Here is a 21,852-nt window from a genome sequence, read left to right as displayed (position 1 = left end):
TTGTGTACAGTAACATTTTACATCAGTGTACATCAGCAAAATATCACTACACAATTGTTTCATTTTGTTCCAAGATGGTAAATCCAGAGGATCAAGTTCCTATATAATCTTAATATTCCAGTTTCCGAGTTTCAAATGTACACCAGACCGAGATAGAATGATCAGTTTGGAATTATTCACCGCAGAAAAAGGTGCATTTGGAAAATTTCCAGACACTAAAAAGATCTTGCCTCTTTAAGAACCTTCCCAAGTGCCCGCCACATTCTAATTCAAACCTTGTAACACAAGCTTAATATTTCAGATAAACATCTTCCCACACCATCACAGAACATGATATTTTAATTGACAGTTATCATGAACTTCACCGTGCTAACAGACAGCAGCAAAAGTCATTTTTAAACTGGATCACAGGGAAGGTTATTAAAATGCTATCCATCTTTACCACTGTTCCTCGAATTTGAAGCCTTCAACTATTTGTCCTTCAATGCGATCTATGCTGCCATCTCTTCAAAATTTTTCAGATCAATTAATTAACCTACTTCACTAACTATTTAGAAAAAAGCACATCCAGGACTGAGCTGGATGAGTTTTTTTAATTCGTCATGGGATGTGGGTGTCACTGGCAGGGCCGACATTTGTTGCCCAGCCCAGGGGGGACTTAAGAGTCAACCACATTGAACAAAAGAACAAAGAACAATACAGCACAAGAACAGACCTTCCAAGCCTGCGCTGACCATGGTACCTACCTCAAATAAAACCGGCCACACTTACGGAGTCCGTATCCTTCCATTCCCACCCGATTCATGTATTAGTCTAGGTACCTCTTAAATGCCGCTATTGTACCTGCTCCCACCACCTCCCCAGGCAGTGCGTTCCATATATTTACCACCCTCTGTGTAAAAAACTTGCCTCGCACATGTGTTCTAAAGTTTTCCCCATGCAGACTTCCGCTGGCGGCCATGGAGTGGTCGCTTATTTGGTAGCTCCCGCTTGTGGTGGACCTTTGAGACCTTTTCCCCCGACATATGGAGGATTTGATCGGCAAAATAGATTGGTGAGGTAGAGGAGAAGGATTCCCCACCAGTGTATGGATTCGTGGGCCAGAAGTGGTCTGAAAAGAAGAGACTTTGGTCAAAGAAGGGAGTGGAGTCTGCTGCACAGAAAAATATGGCGGAGGCTCAGGGACTGGGATTGCTGGTCCTGTGGTCAATGGAGCAGCTGGCGAACTTCCTCCAAGAGAGCTTTGCCAAGCAACGACAAGAGTGCCTGGACCCGATTAAGACAGGGATTGACCGGGTGGAGCAAAGATTGGAAGCCCAGGGCCAGGCGATCCAGAAGGTGGAAGAGGCGGTTGCTGAGCACGATGACCAGTTAACCACGATGGCGGCGGAAATTGAGATGATGAAGCACTACCAGAACCGGTTCCAATGTCCAGAAATCTGAATCCCTCTCTCCTGCAACATCTCTCAAGCCACGCATGCATCCAGTCTATCCTGTCATTCCTATAGTATTTGACTAGCACGTGGCACTGGTAGCAATCCCGAGATTACTACCTCTGAGGTCCTAGTTTTTAGTTTATCTCCAACCTCCCTAAATTCAGCATTGAGGACCTCATCCCGTTTTTACCTATATCATTGGTGCCTATATGCACCACAACAGCTGGCTGTTCACCACTGGTGCCCTGGCAGGACTACCTGGGTGCCAGGCTGGCACTGCCAAGCTAATAATAAGAATCTTTTATTGTCACATGTCGGCTTAAATTAACACTGCAATGAAGTTACTGTGAAAATCCCCTAGTCGCCACATTCCGGAGCTTGTTCGGGTACACAGGGAGAGAATTCAGAATTCTCAGCTGGTATGGGAATTGAACCTGCGCTGCTGGCTTTGGTCTGCATCACAACCCAGCTGTTTAGCCCACTGAGCTAAACCAGCCCCCTGGTTTAATTTTTCCCATGACAAGGATCGGGATTGGGCTCGGGGGGGGGGGGGGGGGGGGGGGGGGGGATGGGTTGGGGGAGTGTAGGGGGTTCTGCACGTGCGCAGGGATAGCAACCTGGAAGGACCACCTTATAGGTAAGTTGGGGCTTTGGGGGAATTTGTGGGTCACGTCTGGAGGTCGAGATATTCGGACACCCCAAGATCTCCTTCTACACTGAGTGCAGGCCCGCTGAAACACCCCTCACACCTACCTCCACATCGAGAAAGAACCCACTCATGCATGCAGTCCAAATATGTGCAGTTTAGGTGGATTGGCTGCGTTAAATTGCTCCTTAGTGCCCAAAAGGTTAGGTGGGGTTGCTGGGTTAAGGGGATAGGGTCACGGCATGGGCCTCAGTAGGGTGCTCTTTCAAAGGGTCGGTGCAGTCTCAATGGACCGAATGGCATCCTTCTGCACTGCAGAGATTCTATGAACTCCACCATCCTGCCTGTACTCCGTAACCCTTCAACCCATTGTGCAGGGGAGGAGGTGCAGTAGTGGTATTGTCACTGGGTTAGTAAACCCGAAACCCAAAGTAATGCACTGGGACCCAGGTTCAAATCCCGTCACTGCAGATGGTGAGATTTGAATTCAATAAAAATCTGGAATTAAAAGTCTAATGACGACCATGAGGCCATTGTCGATTGTTGTAAAAATCCATCTGGTTCACTAATGTCCTTTAAGGAAAGAAATCTGTCATCCTTACCTGGTCTAGCCTATATGTGACTCCAGACCCACAGTAACGTGGTTAACCTTTTATTTACACCCACCAACGTAAACAATAATGAGTAACGAATACAATGTCAATCCCCATATCAAAAATAACAATCCCATCCTCCCACCAGACCCCCAAACAGCAGCCCGCATGTTAACATAAACAAATAACAAGAAGGAATCAGGAATCACCCATAGTCATCGCGAACACATACAGTCTCTCCCTCCCCACATCCCCCGCACCCGAAGCCTCCCCCCCCCAATGTTCAATGTTATCCAATTCTCGAAAGTGCACAATGAATAATGCCCAAGAATTGTAGAACACCCCCATCCTTCCCCTCAGTTCAAACTTGACCTTCTCAAGAGTTAAGAATTCCAGCAGGCCACGCCAGGGCACAGGGTGGAGAGGTTGATCTCCATCCCAACAGGATCCTCCTTTAGGTGATCAACGAGGTGAAGGCTACAACATCTGCCTCCGCACCCATTTCCAACCCCGGCTGGTCCGACACCCCAAATATGGCCACACGAGGGGCCATATCCAGTTTCACGTGCACCACTTTAGAGATTACCTTAAAAATCTCCCTCCGTAATTCTCCAGCTTTGGACAGGATCAACACATATGAACATGACTTACCCCCCCGCCCACCCCCTGCAACGTTCACACACATCTTCTACCCCGTCGAAGAGCCGGCTCATCCTCGCCCTTGTGAGGTGCGCTTTATATATGCATCAGCTGCAACCTCACACACAAGGTGCAGGCATTCACCCTCCGGAGCACCTCACACCAGAACCCCTCCTCCATACCCTCTCCCAACTCTTCCTCCCCACTTTGTTTTGATCCCTTTTAGTGGCACTTTCTCTCCCAAAATAGTCCAGTAAAACTAGCCTCTTCTCAAGACCCTCGTTCATCAATGTGGAGGCCGGCTCCACCGGGAAGCTCTGTATCTCCTTCCTCACAAAGTCTCGAACCTACATGTATTTAAACATTTCCTCCTGCTCCAGCCCATACTTCACTCCCAGCTCCTTCAATCCTGCAAACCAACCCCCAAGAAACAGATCTTTTAGTGTCTTAATCCCCTTCTCCTCCCATCTCCGAAAATTTCCGTCCCACTTCCCTGGCTCAAATCTGCAAGGGCAATTAGGGATGGGCAATAATAATAATCTTTATTGCCACAAGTAGGCTTCCATAAACATTGCAATGAAGTTACTGTGAAAATCCTCTAGTCGCAACACTCTGGCATCTGTTCGGGTACACTGAGGGCGAATTCAGAATGTCCTAATTACCTAACAAGCACATCTTTTCGGACTTGTGGGAGGAAATCGGAGCACCCGGAGGAAACCCACGAAGATGCAGGGAAAACGTGCAGACGCCGCACAGACAGTGACCCAAGCCGGGAATCGATCCTGGAACCCTGGCGCTGTGAAACAACAGTGCTAACCATTGTGCTAACGTGCCAACGTAATGCTGGCACAGCCTGCAACACCCATATCCCATGATAAAACATTTATATGTATATCAAATAGCACCTCCCTTTGGCTGTTTGCAATAGGAACAAAGAATTGCTTGTACATACTTAACCAGTCCATGATTGCTCTGAACATAACTGATAAAAAAATTGCTGATGTTAATTATGATTGTTCAGCAAGTGCAGTCCAATCTTGAATGTGCAAAGAATAACACTAACAATCAATTTAAGATCATCAGTCAAAGGGCAGCACGGTGGCACAGTGGGTTAGCCCTGCTGCCTCACGGCGCTGAGGTCCCAGGTTCGGTCCCGGCTCTGGGTCACTGTCCATGTGGAGTTTGCACATTCTCCCCGTGTTTGTGTGGGATTCGCCCCCACAACCTAAAGATGTGCAGGGTAGGTGGATTGAACACGCTAAATTGCTCCTTGGAAAAAAATTCATTAGGTACACTAAATTTATATTAAAAAAAGATCATCAGTCAAGCTCGCTAGAAGCATATGCAGGAATCTGACCTCAACAGGAAAAAAATCAACACATCCAGGCATTGCATCTTCTTAACTTAAACAAAAGCATGTAGGACAATAAAGAGGTTAAATAATCACCAGTCAGCTCTCTCCCTCAAAAGGGGAAAGCAGTCTATGGTTATCTGGGACTTTACTTCGTTGTGGACTCTGACTGTGTTAAACATATGGATGTTTATGTTCTCTATTGTTTCAACCATTGAATATTACAGTAAGATCACCACGCCCTTCCCTGATGGCATACAAACACATAGTCAAGAAGAGGGGCTGCAGAAACTAAGGGGACTATTTTAACCAAATAGATTAGCTGCCTGTGACACATGCTCTCTAATATCTGTGTTCGGTAGCATAGTGGGGGAGCACGTTAGCATAGTGGGCAGCACGGTAGCATAGTGGTTAGCACGGTTGCTTCACAGCTCCAGGGTCTCAGGTTCGATTCCCGGCTGGGTCACTGTTTGTGCGGAGTCTGCGTGTTTTCTCTGTGTCTGCGTGGGTTTTCCCCGGGTGCTCCGGTTTCCTCCCACAGTCCAAAGATGTGCGGGTTAGGTGGATTGGCCATGCTAAATTGCACTTAAATGTCCAAATAAATGTTAAGTGGGGGTTACTGGGTTACGGGGATAGGGTAGATACGTGGGCTTCAGTAGGATGCTCTTTGTAAGGGCTGGTGTCGACTCGATGGGCCGAATGGCCTCTTTCTGCACTGTAAATTCTATGTTTCTATGATAAAGATATTACCCAGGACTCCAGATAACAGCAGCCCAGTTCCCCCTAGAAATTCGGTTTATCCCCTGGGCGGCACAGTAGTTAGCGCTGCTGCCTCACAGCGCCGAGGACCCAGGTTTGATCCCTGCCCTGGTTACTGTTCATGGGAGTTTGCACATTCTCCCAGTGTCTGCGTGGGTGTGACCCCCACAACACAAAAAGATGTGGAGGGTAAATGAACTGGCCACGCTGAACTGGAGAAAAATTGGGTACACAAATTTTTTTTAAAAATTGGGTTTCCCATCGTGAGATTGGTGCTCTATTCATCTGGTTATACAGATCCCTTCACTGCTTTGACACACGGTGCTGATGGCTTCAGACACTCACCCAGAGGAATTTTACCGGGGTCAATGATCTTTCCCACTTCTCTCCAGACCCTGTATTGTAAAGGACCTTTGAACTTCCCGAACGATAGTGCGGCATCTTCGACCGAGAATATTTTAAATTCTTCCCGAATCCTGTCAGTGTTAAATAGTTGATGTTATAAATTCGCCTTTGTCAGAATATTTTGGAAATGATTGAAATATTCAAGCTATATTCATCTCTTTCAGCATTTTTAACCAGAAAGGAAATCCATAATAGCTTTCCTGAGTCAAATGTGCAGTTTCAGTAAAGCGTATTTCCTACCTTCTCTTCCGACAAGCTGCCTCCTGAAAGAAATCACAAGAGTGAGGAGGATAGTAACAGATTTCAAGATATATAAACAGGCTGGTGAGACACAACACAGAAGTGAAAAGAGATTTATTTCGGAAGGAAGATTGTGGCGAGTCAAATAAACTGGAACTGAGCATCAGCCCCGCTCACAGACACAGTGACTCTCACACACCGTACCAGACACACCCACACACTCACAACATGCTGGAACTGAGCATCAGTCCCGCTCACAGACACAGTGACTCTCACACACCGTACCAGACACACCCACACACTCACAACATGGAACTGGTTACAATGGGAGTTCCAGGACCGTTTGCAAAACTTGTGTAAAACGGAACTAATTGAACTCAAGGATCAAGATCACGACAACTCAGCCTCGGGATTTTACAGGCATTCCCGTGATTCTGCAGTTGAATTCAATTAGTTCTGTAACAACAGCCGAATACACTCAAGAACAAATAAAATCTGTATAATTCTGCATTTAACCGGGTGACAGGAGTTTCACTGAACTGGCCCGCAATATATTCCCTCACCTTCAGAAATATCAGCTCGTCTTTTTGCTCCATCTGTTTCTGCAACTTGGAGAGTTTCTCCTCAATAGAATTTAAATTCTCCTGAATCTCTCGAAGGTTTTTCTCCATTCTTTCTAGAGTCCTCTCCTCTTCTTCCCTGAGATCTCGGAGTAAACGCTGCTCTTTCTCAGTGAGAATCTGGTATATTTTACTGAACTCGGATGTGATGTGGGTCTGCAGACTGCTCGACTGTTCCTATCAAATGAAATGTCAAACATAATTAATGTCCCGCGGTAAAGGGAACAAAACTAACCGAGATTCCAGAATATCAGCACAGGGAGACCTTACCCTAACTTCAGAAACCTTCCCTTTCTGTTTCAGTTCCGTTTCTAGAACCGCCGATTTCTTCTCTGTGAGAGAATCGAAGGAAGATTTCAGTTGATCCTGGGATTGGGAGGGAAAATCACAGAATTAAAGTCTTACAGCAGGAAAATGTGATAAGATGTCAGGCTGGATCGTCTTTTCCCTTTTACCTTGTAAATTTCAGCAGCTTCTTTAATCTGCAGGAAGCGGTGCTCTCTGTGTTGTTCCGCAGTCACACAAATCAGACAGATCAATTTCTTGTCAGTTTCACAAAACAGCTTCAGTTCTTCCTGATGTTCCTCACAGTGAAGTTTACTTTCCTTCTCTTTCCGATTCCGATTTAATTTTCGAGCTTTCTCGGCCAGATTCCCCAAGGCCCGATTTATCCTGAGGTTTCTTTCCGGAAACACCTCTCTACATTCCGGGCAGGAATTTATCTCCTTCTTTTCCCAACACTGGGAGATACAGGAGCGGCAGTAGTTGTGTCCACAATCCAGTGTTACCGGCTCGGTGAAGAAATCGAGACAAATGGGACAAATTGTCTCCTCGGCCAAACTCTGAACCTGCTGTACGAGAGCCATGTTCACACTCAGCACTTCCTGGTTCAACCCGGTTTAGCTTTGGGTGTTACTGCATTTCTGAACATCTGCAGTTCCGCGATTTTCTGATGAAGTGCACTTCAATGTTGAATTATTTTTATTCCAAACTCGTTCGGTAGAAAAGGAGAAGAAAAGCTTATCGTGTTGATCGGCAAACAGTTTGAACACGGAAGTGGAATCAATCCCGGGTGATGTCCACAGGGAGTTGGCAGTCGGCGATACGGAGGGAGGAAGGGGAGGTGGTCGGGGATCGAATTTCATTGCACTTTTCTCCAAACCGATTTCACTGCAAACCATCTGTTGAAAAGATGCATAAACTGAATTAAGCAAATGATTGCAGATGCCTAACTTAAAACACACAGTATCATAAATGTCAATGAGATATTCCCGAGCAGAAGTGGATCTATGAGGCTCGATTTTACTTGGAATGAACTCTTGCATTTAGAAGGCGCATTTCACAACTATTGGACGTCCCAAGGTGCGTTTCAGGCCGTCAGCATGTCTGAAAAGTTTTTCCTCCACGTACAGAATCCCCAAATAACTGATAATGCATGGGGAGGCACAGTGGTTAGCACTGCTACCTCACAGCGCTAGGGACCCGGGTTCAATTCCGGCCTTGGGTCACTGTCTGTGTGGAGTTTGTACCGTCTCCCAGTGCCTCCGAAATGCTCCCCACAGTCCAAAGAAGTGCAGATTAGGAAAACTAGCCAAGCTAAATTGTCCATTAGTGTCCAGGTACGTGCAGGTTAGGTTGTGCTGCAGGGACATGGGGAGGTGCTTTTTCCATAGCCGGTGCAGACTCAGTGGGCTAAATGGCCTCCTTCTGCACTATAAATTTTATGATTCTAATTTTTAAAAACATTGAGTACCCAATTAATTTTTTCCAATTAAGGGGCAATTTAGCGTGGCTAATCCACCTAGCCTGCATATCTTGGGGTTATGGGGGCGAAGCCCACACACACATGGAAAGAAGGACAGTGACCCAGAGCTGGGACCGCGGTGCCGCGAGGTAGCAGTGCTAACCACTGCATCACTGTGCTGCCCCAATTCTAATTTTTGAGGTGATATCCATTCCAGGTGAATGATTTCAAGAAATTGCATGACAATTTGTCAGTTTTTAAGACTATTACTGTGAGAAATAAACTAAACTCAACATCAGCTATATATGTGTGCATGGGTTGCCGTCGGGTGCTCCGGTTTCCTCTCAACCCCAAACATGTGTCAGTTAGGTGGGGTTATGGGGTTAGAGTCTAGTTGGGCCGCTCTTTCAAAGGATCGGTACAGACATGATGGGCCACATGGCCTCCTTCTGCACTGTCGGGACTTTATGGATGCATTACAATTTTTCTCTTCGTAGTACTTGCTCCATTTTTATGTACAGGTTCACGCCATTAATTCATATTTACCATCCTTCCAACACCATATTAATTAACAAGCTCGATGGTGGAAATGAAATGCGGATGCCCAATTTTGCTGATGGTTCAGAGATAGTGTGGATGGAAGGATCAACTTGCAAAAAAGATATCCTCACGTTCGGTGAATGGACATGATAGTGGCCGTGAGATGTTTGGGCGAAAGGAACCTAAAGAGTGGACCAACAGCGTGTGCGGAAAATCAATCACCTGAGCCAGCTTCAAATTTATCTGGAGGTCAAAAATGGATCATGTCCGCAGGGAAAAGATGCGGGAACTGCTAGATAACAGGATGGAGGGGAGGACGGGAGTGACCACAATTGTCCTCCTCCTGATGGCTATTTCTATGTGCAGTTCCATCAAAATGCTGTGAGTTTGTCTACACAATATGTATTGCAGTGGTTCATTAGGGCATCTCATCACCATCTTGTTAATGGCAATCTGGATCCATTGACCCCCCCCCCCCACCTGTCCCCTCGGACTAACACCCTACTGCGGTCAGAAGCCGCCTACACACTCCCAGACTGACCAACCCATTCACCTCCCTCCTCGCTTTTCTGGAGTGACCCCACTCCCTCCAGACCAATCCCCACTCGCTCCAGACCAATCCCCGCTTTGTCAGGTGATGACTTGCACATTTACAGACAGGCGTGTGTTTGAGGTGCTACCTGCACATCATACAGAACATACATACAGAACACACAATGCAGAAGGAGGCCATTCGGATCGAGTCTGCACCGACCCACTTAAGCCCTCACTTCCACCCTATCCCCGTAACCCAATAACCCCTCCTAACCTTTTTTGGTCACTAAGGGCAATTTATCATGGCCAATCCACCTAACCTGCATGTCTTTGGACTGTGGGAGGAAACCGCAGCACCCGGTGGAAACCCACGCAGACACGGGGAGAACGTGCAGATTCTGCACAATCAGTGACCCAGCGGGGAATCAAACCTGGCGCTGTGAAGTCACAGTGCTGGCCACTTGTGCTACCGTGCTACCCTGTGCTTATGTGCTTATATCGGCCACATCTAGTCCATATTCTCTTGAGTGTTGTCCACTCTGGGAAGGTTGAAGCCCGGTTGCTGAGGTCACAGAAACACAGAATACTACAGTGCAGAAGAGGCCCTTCAGCCCATTGAGTCTGCACCAATGCATGAAAGGTCCTGATCTGCCCACCTAATCCCAATTGCCAGCACTTGGCCCATAACCTTGAATGTTATGACGTGCCAAGTACTCAGTCAGGTACTATTTAACGGGTGTGAGGCATCCCTCCTCGACCACCCTCCCAGGCAGTGCATTCCAGACTGTCACCACTCTCTGGGAAAAAGATTTTCCTCAAACCCTCCCAAAACTTCCCACCCCTCACTTTGATCTTGTGTCCCTATCCACCCTGTCCATGCCCTTAATAATCTTGTACATCTTGATCAGGTCACCTTTCAGTCTTCTCTGTTCTAGAGCAAACAACCTTATCCAACCTTTCTTTTTATCTTAAATGTTCCATCCCAGACAACATTCTGGTGATCATCTCTGCATCACGGTGGCGCAGTGGGTTAGCCCTGTTGCCTCACGGCGCCGAGGTCCCAGGTTCGATACTGGCTCTGGGTTACTGACTGTGTGGAGCTTGCACATTCTCCCCGTGTTTGCATGGGTTTCACCCCCACAACCCAAAGATGTGCAGAATAGGTAGATTGGCCAGGCTAAATTGCCCCTTAATTGGAAAAAATGAATTGGGTACTCAAATTTTCTTTTAAAAATTCTCTGCATCCCCTCGTGCAATTACATCCTTCCTATAATGTGCCGACCAGAATTGAACACAGTACTCCAGCTGTGGCCTCACCAACGTTTTATACAACTCCATCATGACCCTGCTTTTGTAATCTTATGCCCCGATTGTTAAAAGCTAATGGCCCATATGCCCTTTTCACCTGCACATTTAATCTGCCCTTCTGCTTTCAGAGATCTTCAGAACACTTCAACTTTCCAAGGGCAGGCCTTTCATGGTATACTTCCTTGTTAAATTACTCCTTCCAAAGTGTATTGCCTCACTTTTCAGGATTAAATTCCATCTGCAACTTATCTGCCCATTTTACAAGTGTCTATCTTCCTTGTAACCCAAAACACTCAACCTCACTGGTAACCACCAGGCCAATCTTTGTTTCGTCTGTAAACTTACTGATTCTACCGCCCACATAGTCATCTATGTCATTTATATAAATGAAAAACTGGGGGCTCAGCACGGATCCATGTGGTACACCACTGGCCACTGGTTTCCAGACACTAGAGCATCCGTCTGTCAACACCCTCTATCTCCTACCGCTAAGCCAATGATGAATCCACCTTTTCAAATCGCCCTCCATCCCATGTGCATTTGCCTTCAGAAGAAGTCTCCTATGTGAGACCTTGTCAAAGGCTTTGCTGCAATCCATGTAAACTACATCAACTGCACTATCCTCATCTATACACTTGTTTACATGCTCAGAAAATTCAATCAGATTTGTTAGGCATAATCCCCCTCTGACAAAACCATGCTGACTATCCCTGATCAAACCTTGCCTCTCCAAGTGGAGATAGAATCTCTCCTTAAGAATTTGTTCCAGTAGTTTCCCAACCACTGAAGTGAGACTCACTTCCCTGGCTTGTCTCTACAACCTTTCTTAAATATTGGGACCAACTTTAGCTGTTCTCCAGTCCTCTGGCACCTCCCCATGGCTAGAGAGGAATTAAATATTTGGGTCAGAACCCCGGCAATCTCCTCCCTCGCATCCCACAGCAGCCTGGGACACAATTCATCCAGACCTGGAGATTTGTCCACTTTTAAGCCTGCCAATACCTTGCCACCACTCCCTATGACAATTTGCTCAAGGACCTCACAATCTCTCTCCCAAGTTCCATAACTACCTCCTCATTCTCTTGGGTGCAGACAGATGTGAAATGTTCATTCAACATCCTACCAATATCCTCGGGCTCCACCTACAGATTTCCCCCTTGGTCCTTAATGGGCCTTACCCTTTCCCTGGTTATCCTCTTCCCATTGATATACTTGTAAAATATCTTGGGATTTTCCCTACTTTTAACAGCCAGAGCTTTTTCATTCCACTCTTTGCTCTCCTTATTGATTTACTAAGCTTCCAATCTCCACGCTAAAATTGGATGCTCATTTGGAATTCTCTCCCAAATCTCAATTCCACTCAGATGTCTTTAACAAAGATCTCCCTCTGGGTTTCAACTCACCTTTCCCATGGATTTCCACGTATACTCGGGCTTCACCTTCCAGATATTCAGCCACTGCTCCAAAGACCCATAGTAAGGAGTCACCAAACTTTGGCTACTTCCTCAGACCTTCTGCTTTCTCTCAATCCTTGTCAAAACAGAGCTTCCCTCACTCTCCCTGTCAGCATTCCACAGGAACCGCTCCCTTCATGCCAATCTGGTCCATTCCTCCATCACATCCAACTTCCCATCGTCTCCCACGACACCTTCCTTCAAAATCGCAGAGCGTGCAACACCTGCCCTCTTACCGCTTCCCTCCTCACCATTTAAGACCCCAAACATTCCTTTCAGGTTAATCACCGTTTCACTTGCACTTCCTTCAATTTGATCTATTGTATTTGCTTCTCCCAAAGTGGTTTCCTCTACATTGGGGAGACTAAAGACAAACTGGGTGAAACCTTTGCAGAGCACCTTCACTCAGCCTGCAAGCACAAGCATCATTCCAACATTCCTGTTGCAAATAATTGAAACTCAGCACTTTGCACTGATGCCCACATGTCTGTCTTTGGCCTGTTCCAAAGCTCCAGTAAAACCCGGTGCAAGCTAGAAGAGCAGCACCTCATCTCCTGATTAGGCCCATTACAGACCTCAGGACTGATTTCAACAAATTTAGACTGCAACTTTCCTCTTCATCTTCATCTCAAACAGTTAAAGAAAATTCCCATAATCAAGCTTTTATCCCTTCTGGGGTGAGGAAAATTCAATTTGTATGATTTGCATTTAAACTCAAGTGTGCACACTCAAGTCACCAAATACTATTTTCTGAAGATCATATTATTTCTTTCTTATAGACTCTTACTTTAGATAATCTGATTTTGATTCCCAATTACGAAAGGTAAATGATATGAGGAAACACCTTTCTTCTGCTTCCTTTCTGCTTATTTGATGCATCTCCTTGTCCAATGACGTTACATGAAAAATACTATCTTAAAATGGAAGATGTTTTAATATTGTACCAATACAAGTCTAAGTAAGGCTAGATACTACAAAAATAATTGAAGGCCAAAATGTAAGATTCTGTATCTGAATGTATGCAGCATTTGACACCAAATAGATGATCTGATAACTCAAACAAAAATTAATAAGTATCACCTGATAGCCATTGCAGAGACCTGGCTATAGGAGGACATCAATTGGGACCTGAATATTGAACAAGTGACATTCAGGAAAGTCAAGCAGTTGAGAACAAATGAAGGGGTTGCTCTGTTGATTAATTATGGTATTAGCACATTAGAGAGGGATGACATAATTGTAATAACTAGCATGCGGCGTGGGGATGATTGTTTTCCTTGTGCTCCTTGAGATGTTAGGGGCGGAGTAGCTTACCTATACTTGTATAAAAGGTCAGGCAGTCTGGAACCGACCGACAGGAGAGACTACCTGGTGAGGTCCTAACGGTACTCATGTACATAATTGTTGTGACATAAATGTTGTTTACTTTTGCTTACTTTGAACTGCCGGAGCCTTACAAAAATAAGCTCTGGAGACCAGGATGTTGAACCAGTTTGGATTTAGATGAGAAATGAGAAAGGCAAGAAGTCAATTGTAGGAGTGGTGCTCCTAAGAAACACAGTGTTACTGTTCATGGGTTCAGTGGGTCCTTGCATGGCTGATGAGCCCAATCCTAGAGCCATATCTTTGACTGTGCACTTGGCAGATGTTTTCGTGGGGCTGGGATTGGTCCTTGGACAATGAATTGCAAATATTCTTTTCTCAGGCTCCTTTTTGAGGCCTTCCCGTGCCGTTGCGTGTTCTCATAGAAGTGTGTTGCTTTGATCAAGGTTCCTTCGAATAGGCCTCTTCTGAGCAAGTGTCACCCACATATTGACGTCTTTGTTGCATTCCTTGAGGTAAGTTTTCAGGTTCCTTTGTCCTCCTCTTGTTCGAGGGCCTTCCTTCAGCTGAACAAAGATTTACATGGCTTTGTTTCGGATGCTCATAGCCTTGATAACGGTGGCTCTTGGCTCCATCAAGGGCGTACACCTAACCTGCCAGCTGATGCAGAGAATCCATCACAAACAGCATTGATGGTACCTCTCTAGGATCTTGAGAAATCTGTACACAGTCCAGGTTTCTGAGCAAGAAAGATGTGAGAGGATGACCATCATGTACATGAGGATCTTGGGGTCAGCACGGATGTCATTGGGGCAAAGACTCTCATCCTTAGGTATCTGAGGGATATGCTCACAAATTGCATACAACATCGGATCTCCGCATCGAAGTGGCTCCCCAGAAAGGGGAAATGTTCCGTGTTTGGTAAGGTTTCTCTGTTGGTCTTGATGGAGAGAGAGAACAGATCTTGCCTGGGGTGGGTTGGTAAAGGATGTGAGACTTCTTGAGGTTGAACCTGAGACCGATTCTTCAGTATGCTTCTTTGCGAAGGTGTCAAGCACGGCTTGGAGACTCTCCTCTGAGTGGGTAGAGATGGTATTGTCATCCGCATATTGAAGATCCACGAGCAATGTCAGAGTAATTTTCTTTGTGGATTTCAATGGTTAAGGTTGAAAGGTTTTCCTTCCATCTTGTGGATCATGTCCACTCCACTGGAAAGCTTGTTTTAGACACGGTGAATGATGGTGGCGATGAAGATGGAGAAAAGGTTTGTGACGATTACACGTCCTTACTTGACTCCAGCCTTTACCTCAAAGATTTCTATCTTATTTCCATTGGACATCTTGTCATGTAACAGTCGGAGGATGTGGATGAATTTCTCTGGACAATCGGCCTTTGACAGGGTCTTCCATAGCACTTGCTGATTGACTGAGTCAAAAAAGTCTTGGTCAGGTCTAAGAAGGCCATTGAAGTAGTTGATGTTGCTCCTGGTATTGCTCTTGAGGTTGCCGAGCAGTGAAAACCATGTCAGCTGATCCGCGGTTTGGTCAAAACCCACACTGGCTTTGAAGGATTTCTTAGAGACTGGGAGACAGCAGCTAGCGAGGATTCAGGTGATGATCTTTCTGGTGATGGAGTAGGAAGATTCCTTGGTAGTTCCCGCAGACTGCTTTGCCTCCTTTCTTGGAGATGGTGGCGATGACAACATTCCTGAGGTCTGCAGGATTTCCTTTCAGTCCACGATTTTCAGCAACAGCTGATGGAGATGATGGGTGATCTCTTCTCCTCCAAGTTTCAAAATCTCCACTGGGATCCCATCCGTTCCTGCAGCTTTTGCATTCTTCGCATTCTTGCACATGTTTAATGGCGGCTAAGAATCCATCCATGCTTGATTGGAGTCCAAGGTCATCTTTGATAGGGACTTGGAGGATTCTTTCAAACATGTGCTCATCTGTGATTGTATCACAGTTTCGGAGTTCTTTGAAGTGTTTGCCACCAAAGGCAGATGTTTTATCTGTCTCTCAAAAGGGTTCCATCCTTACTCCACAGTGTTGGATCCTTATATTGCTTTGGTGGCACTGAAGAAGCCCAGGTGCCATGCTTGTCAGTGATGAGTTGTATATCCTTAGCTTTCTCAGTCCACCACTGGTTCTTGATTTCTAGTTCTCCTTTACCCCTCCGTTTTGTCTGACTGATGTGCTCTCTATGTTGGCTTGCTGGTTATGCCAGACATGGAGAACTTTCTTCTTCTTGTCAATGAGGTCTTGGATGGTGTGGTCATTCTCATTGAACCAGTCTTGCTGTCTTCTGGTCTTGTAGCCAATGGTTTCTTCACAGCTTGCAATGATGATTGTCTTCAGCTCTTTCAAGTTTACCGTTACTCCATTAGAATGAACACTTTGTAGATTTTGAAGATGACATTGTTGGAAGTCACCAGCATGTTTGGCTCTTGAAGCTGCTCAAAGTAAAAACATTTCTGAGTTGATTCTTCATCTTCTGCTGCATCTGGTGGAAATTCATGGACATAGAGGAGCAGATGAGCCGCTGGCCTGTCCATCTGTCATATAATGTAATAATCTTTATTGTCACAAGTAGCCTTCCATTAACACTGCAATGAGGTTACTGTGAAAAGCCCCTAGTTGCCACATTCCGGAACCTGTTCGGGTACACAGAGGGAAAATCCAGAATGTCCAAATTAGCTAACAGCACATCTTTCGGGATGTGTGGGAGGAATCCTGAGCACCCGGAGGAAACCCACGCAGACACAGGGAGAAGGTGCAGACTCCACTCAGACAGTGACCTAAGCCGGGAATCGAACCTGGGACCCTGGAGCTGTGAAGCAACAGAGCTATCTTGCTGTCCTCTGCACTGGTCATTGCTTTGGTGAAGTGGGCATCCTTTTCAACTTGGGATCGGGTGATGACAAAGTCGATCATGTGCCAGTGCTTTGATCGTGGATGTCTCCAGGAAATTTTGAACTTGTCTTTTTGGCAGAAGTGTTCGTGATGACATGCTGGTGGTCCCCGCATTTGGTGAGCAGGAGAACCCCGTAGGGGTTGCACTTCCCAACTCCTTCCTTTCTGATGGCTCCTTTCCAAAGGTTGCGAGTCCTTTCCCACCCTGTCAGTAAATTTCCCAAGAAGAATGATCTTATATTCCTTCGGACTGTTGGAGTGTATGGTGTCCAGATAGAGAACCCCTCTTTAGACTCCTCATTGACATCAAGGTTTGTGCATCGGCACACACGACTGTTGTCTGCTAGTTCTTGGCAAATTGTAGATGGAGGGTCTCGAGGCTCTCATTGATGCCAAGAGGGAGCTCCGAGAATCAGTTGATGAGTTTGTTCTTGATGGCGAATCCAATTCCATACGTCCTGGGCTGATCCTCAGGTTTTCCTCTCCAGAAGCTGTAACCACAGCCATCTTCCCTCGGCTGCCGATCGCCTGATTTTCAGGTCCCTTGCAATGTCAATGCTGAAGTGCCTGAGTTCATGGGCAACAGGGCATTTCTACATTCTGTATTAATAATCTTTATTATTGTCACAAGTAGGCTTACATTAACACTGCAATGAAGTTACTGTGAAAAGATTGATGATTTTGCTCATTATCCATGAGGGTTCATACATTCCATGTTCCAAAACTTAGTTTAACTTTGATTTTCTGACCGAGAGTAGATGAGCCTCTTGGATACGGTTTTCCAGCCAGATTTGGGACGGAACAGACTATTTTTGGACATCTTGTCTAGGCCTTTCCCCATATAGGGTGAGTAGAGTGGATCCTGAAGAGGGCTGCTCAGTCATGAAGAAAGCTGTCAGAACACTCCCCTGTTCCTATTCCAAAAGCAAGACGGTGGAATTAATCATCACTACCTACTTGCCAGTTCGAAACTTCCAGAGGTTTCTAGGTCTCACAGTCCTGTCCCCATCACCTTTCGCCGGAGGGCTGGTCTATTTTGGGGGGGTGTTGGTTCCCTCAAGGTAGACGCCTGGTGCTGGACATCTTTTAATGTGTATGCCATTGCATATCAACAGAGAAAATGCTGGAAAATCTCAGCAGGTCTGGCAGCATCTGTAGGGAGAGAAAAGAGCTCACATTTCGAGTCCAATGATGCTTTGTCAAAGCTTTGACAAAGAGTCATTGGACTCGAAATGTGAGCTCTTTTCTCTCCCTACAGAGATGCTGCCAGACCTGCTGAGATTTTCCAGCATTTTCTCTTTCGTTTCAGATTCCAGCATCCGCAGTCATATTTTTTATCCAGCATATCAACCGACATACGACCGTATGTCAACAGAAGTTGGTCCAGTTCCAGTTGCAAGGGAACCTTGATGACTGGGTACTCCCTGCTGCTACAGCCTTCATCTGGCATTGCAGCCATTGATACTAGACAAATATCTTCCACCTGATCCACTGCTGAGGACTTGTTTTGGATTGCCCTCCTCCCCTACCTTACCGTCAATGGTCACCTTGCCCGGAGTTGAAGACTCCCAGCGGCATTTCTCTCTGGATCAATGGAACATTCAAGCCTCTCCACCACTGCAAGTTGGCAATCAAAGGAAATGTGGGGATGGTGTACAGCTCCTCTATTTGTAACTATATGGTAAGTCACAGTATAAAAGGAGCGTGTCAGAAAAGTGCTGCAATAATCATTGGGGATTTCAATCTACATATAGATTTGGAAAACCAGGTGGCAACGGTAGTGTAGATGACAAGTTCATGGAACGTTTAAGGATAGTGTCTTAGAAAACCGTGTTTTCCAGCCGACCAGAGGGCAAGCTGTACTAGAACTGGTATTCTGCAATTAGATATGACTAATTGATAAACTCATAGTGAAGGCAGCCATAGGTAGCAGAGATCATGATATAATTGAATTTTACCTTCAGTTTGAAGGAGCGAAGAGTGCGTCTAAGACTAACATTTTTAAGGAAACATAAATAAGGAAAACTGAGGGCATGAAAGCGGAGCTAGCTAAAGTGAACTGGCTAATATACTTCAATGACAGAACAACAGATGATCAGTGGCAGACATTTAAAGGGAGATTTCAGAATACACAGAACAGAAACATTCCAATGAGACAGAAACGTTGCAAGGGAAGGGCCCATCAGCTGGAGATAACTGAAAAAGGTTAAAGAAAGTATTAAAGTTAAAGAAAAAGCACATATTTGGGCAAAGATGAGTGGTTGGTCAGAAGATTGGAAAGAACATCAAAGAATGACAAAATGATTGATAAGGAAGAAAAAAAACAAGAGTATAAAGAAAATAGCCAGGAATATAAAGGTGAGATTTCTATAGATACTTAAATCAGAGTTTAAAAAGTGATTATTGAAATGAAATGAAAATCGCTTATTGTCACAAGTAGGCTTCAAATGAAATTACTGTGAAAAGCCCCTAGTCGCCACATTCCGGCGCCTGTTCGGGGAGGCTGATACGGGAATTGAACCGTGCTGCTAGCCTGCCTTGGTCTGCTTTCAAAGCCAGCTCTTTAGCCCTGTGCTAAACAGCGTCCTATAGAACAGGGTTTTTCAAACTCTTTTACCGGGGATTAATTTGTCAGCTTAATTTGCTGACAAAACAAAGATAGGTAAGAAAGTAAATTGTGAAGAGGATGTAGAGGCTACAAAGGGACATAGATAGGGTATGTGAGTCAGCAGAAAAATCTGCCAATGGAGTGTAATGTGGACAAATGTGAAATTGTCCATTTTGGCAGGAAGAATGAAAAAGAGCTTTTTATCTAAATGAGAGATTGCAGAATTCTGAGATGCAGAGGGATCTGGGTGTTCGAGTGCTTGAATCAAAAATGCTCGTTTGAAAATACAGCTAACAATTAGGAAAGATAATAGAATGTTATCATTTATTATGAAGGGAACTGATTGCAAAAGTAGAAAGGTTATGCTTCAGCTGTACAGGGCATTGGTGAAAGGGCAGTATTGTGTACACTAGTGAGCGATGATGGTATCGTGGTGAGCATAGTTGCCTTCCAAGCAATTGACCCGGGTTCGATTCCCGGCCACTGCAGTAACAATTTACTGTGAAATATTTAGAGGCGGCACGGTGGCATAGTGGTTAGCACTGCTGCATCACAGCTCCAGAATCTCGGGTTCAATTTCAGCCTCGGGTGACTGTGTGGAGTTTGCACTTTCTCCCCGTGTTTCCTCCGGGTGCTTTGGTTTTCTCCCACAGTCCAAAGTCATGCAGGTCAGGTGGAATGGCCATGTTAAACTGCCCCTTAAGTGTCCAAAAGGTAAGGTTGTGTTCCGGGGATGGGTGGGGGGCCATAAGCTTAAGCAGGGTGCTCTTTCCAAGAGCCGGTGCAGACTCGATGGGCCAAATGGCCTCCTTCTGCACTGTAAATTCTATGATTCTATTGGTCTCCTTATTTAAGGAAATATGTAAATCCATAGAATAATTCCAGGAATAGGTGCGTTGACTTATGAGGAAAGGTTGGAGAGAACAAAGAACAAAGAAATGTACAGCACAGGAACAGGCCCTTCGGCCCTCCAAGCCCGTGCCGACCATGCTGCCCGACTAAACCACAATCTTCTACACTTCCTGGGTCCGTATCCCTCTATTCCCATCCTATTCATGTATTTGTCAAGATGCCCCTTAAATGTCACTATCGTCCCTGCTTCCACCACCCACTCCGGTAGCGAGAGGTTAGGGTTGTATCCACTAGAGTTTAGAAGAGTCAAACCTGTGAGACCCTGAAGGGTGGATGTTGAGAGTATACTTCTCTTGTCAGAGAATCTAAAGTTAGGAGTCACTGTTTAAAACTAAGGGGTCGCTAATTTAGACACAGTGGGTCAAGAGTCTGCAATTCTCTTCCTCAAACGGCAGTGGAAGCTGAGCCTTTGTATATATATTTAAGGCAGAGCTGGATGGATGCTTGATTAACAAAGGGGTGAAAGGTTATCGGTAGACAGGAATGTGGGGTTGAGGTTACAACCAGATGAAGCATACCCGTATTGAATGACAGAACAGACTTGAGCAGTCAAGTGGTCAATCCAGCTCCTAATTTGTATGTTTCCATGTATGTTTGCATACTTCATTATGAATTGTGAACCAGTTGGCACAGTGGTTAGCACTGCCGCCTACGGCACAGAGGACCCAGGTTCAATCCTGGCTCTGGGTCACTGTGCAAATTACATTCTCCCCGTGTCTGCGTGAGTTTAATCCCCACAACCCAAAGTTGTGCATGTTGGGTGGATTGGCCACACTAAATTGGCCCTGAATTGGGAAAAAAATAATTGGGGTCTCTAAATTTATATTTAAAAAAATGTTTTTTTAATATGAATTTAGAGAACCCAATTATTTTTCAGAATGGATTATTTTATTGTAGGCAGAATACAAAAGCTACCATTTATTTATCATTTTTCTATTCTACTTCACTAGGAGCAGTTGAAACTGAGCATCGTGAAATAATTCCATCACTATGGATCCAAAGCAGCTTTGAACATTTGAAGCACCCGGAAGTGATTATGCACAGAGGCTGTTTCATTCTCAAAACTTTTGTGACATTAAATATGAATTCACAAAATGTCATTCATCTCCGGTTGTATATAAATTACATCACATACTCTCCCAACTTGTTCATCCTTAAGCTCAAGAGGTTTAAGCTCCACAATGATCAATATTACTTTCCCCTGGACCTTCGCTACCATTTCTCCCAAAGTAAGGTTCTCAAATTCTGCTGCAGTTGTAGGACTATGATTTGTAAAACAGCCAAGGAGCTAAATCAGAGGATGTCAATATTAATGTCACTCGTTGAGGAAGCCTGCACTTAAACCTGCAAAATTTGTCAAATTCTCTTTTCCATTGTACACACCTTCTATTTTTTTGGTTTTGATTTTTACTAACTGACTTTTTCAGAATAGATTATTTTATTGTAGACAGAATACAAAAGCTTGCACCCCGTAAATCCAAGATAAAAGTAACTTATTTCTGCACGGACAAAACAGGGCGACAAAAGTATCTTAACTGTCTAGTATCGGAATACATATGACTTTTTTGAAAAAGAATCAACTCACTAAAACTGTTACCTGAACCAAAATGCAAAGCTGAAGCCATCCCATTAAAATCTCCTCAGTTACACTGAAGAAAATGTGTCTTTGGATAAGGTAGTGCAACAAAAACATTGGAAATTGTTAACTGAGTGCAGGAGACTGGGAACGCAATGCCTTGGAACTGTGATCTTCATGTCTGACTGTTTAATATATTAGAAAGAAACGTCTGTAGCGTTTGTCCAGTATTTTAAACACGGTAACGCGTTT

General features: G+C 45.1%; 1 protein-coding gene and 1 long non-coding RNA gene across 2 annotated transcripts in view; one reads left to right on the top strand and one right to left on the bottom strand.

Moving 5' to 3' along the window:
- Positions 1–7,555, bottom strand: part of LOC140390409 (zinc-binding protein A33-like) — a 40,702-nt gene extending 33,147 nt beyond the window's left edge. The window contains exons 1-5 of the mRNA XM_072475557.1: positions 7,145–7,555; positions 6,960–7,055; positions 6,633–6,866; positions 6,070–6,092; positions 5,770–5,900 (exon numbers count right to left, since the gene is read on the bottom strand). Coding sequence (XP_072331658.1) covers positions 5,770–5,900; positions 6,070–6,092; positions 6,633–6,866; positions 6,960–7,055; positions 7,145–7,555 — 895 coding nt within the window. The remainder of the gene's footprint in view (positions 1–5,769; positions 5,901–6,069; positions 6,093–6,632; positions 6,867–6,959; positions 7,056–7,144) is intronic.
- Positions 7,556–7,869: 314 nt separating this feature from the next.
- LOC140390416 (uncharacterized) lies at positions 7,870–21,768 on the top strand. The gene is made up of 3 exons (XR_011934633.1): positions 7,870–8,051; positions 8,955–9,354; positions 20,975–21,768. It is a non-coding gene; the product is annotated as an uncharacterized lncRNA (long non-coding RNA).
- Positions 21,769–21,852: the final 84 nt, after the last annotated feature.

This window comes from Scyliorhinus torazame, chromosome 14 (genome assembly GCF_047496885.1).
Source record: "Scyliorhinus torazame isolate Kashiwa2021f chromosome 14, sScyTor2.1, whole genome shotgun sequence".
Taxonomy (NCBI): Eukaryota; Metazoa; Chordata; class Chondrichthyes; order Carcharhiniformes; family Scyliorhinidae; genus Scyliorhinus; species Scyliorhinus torazame.
This window is presented reverse-complemented; position numbering and strand designations above follow the sequence as displayed.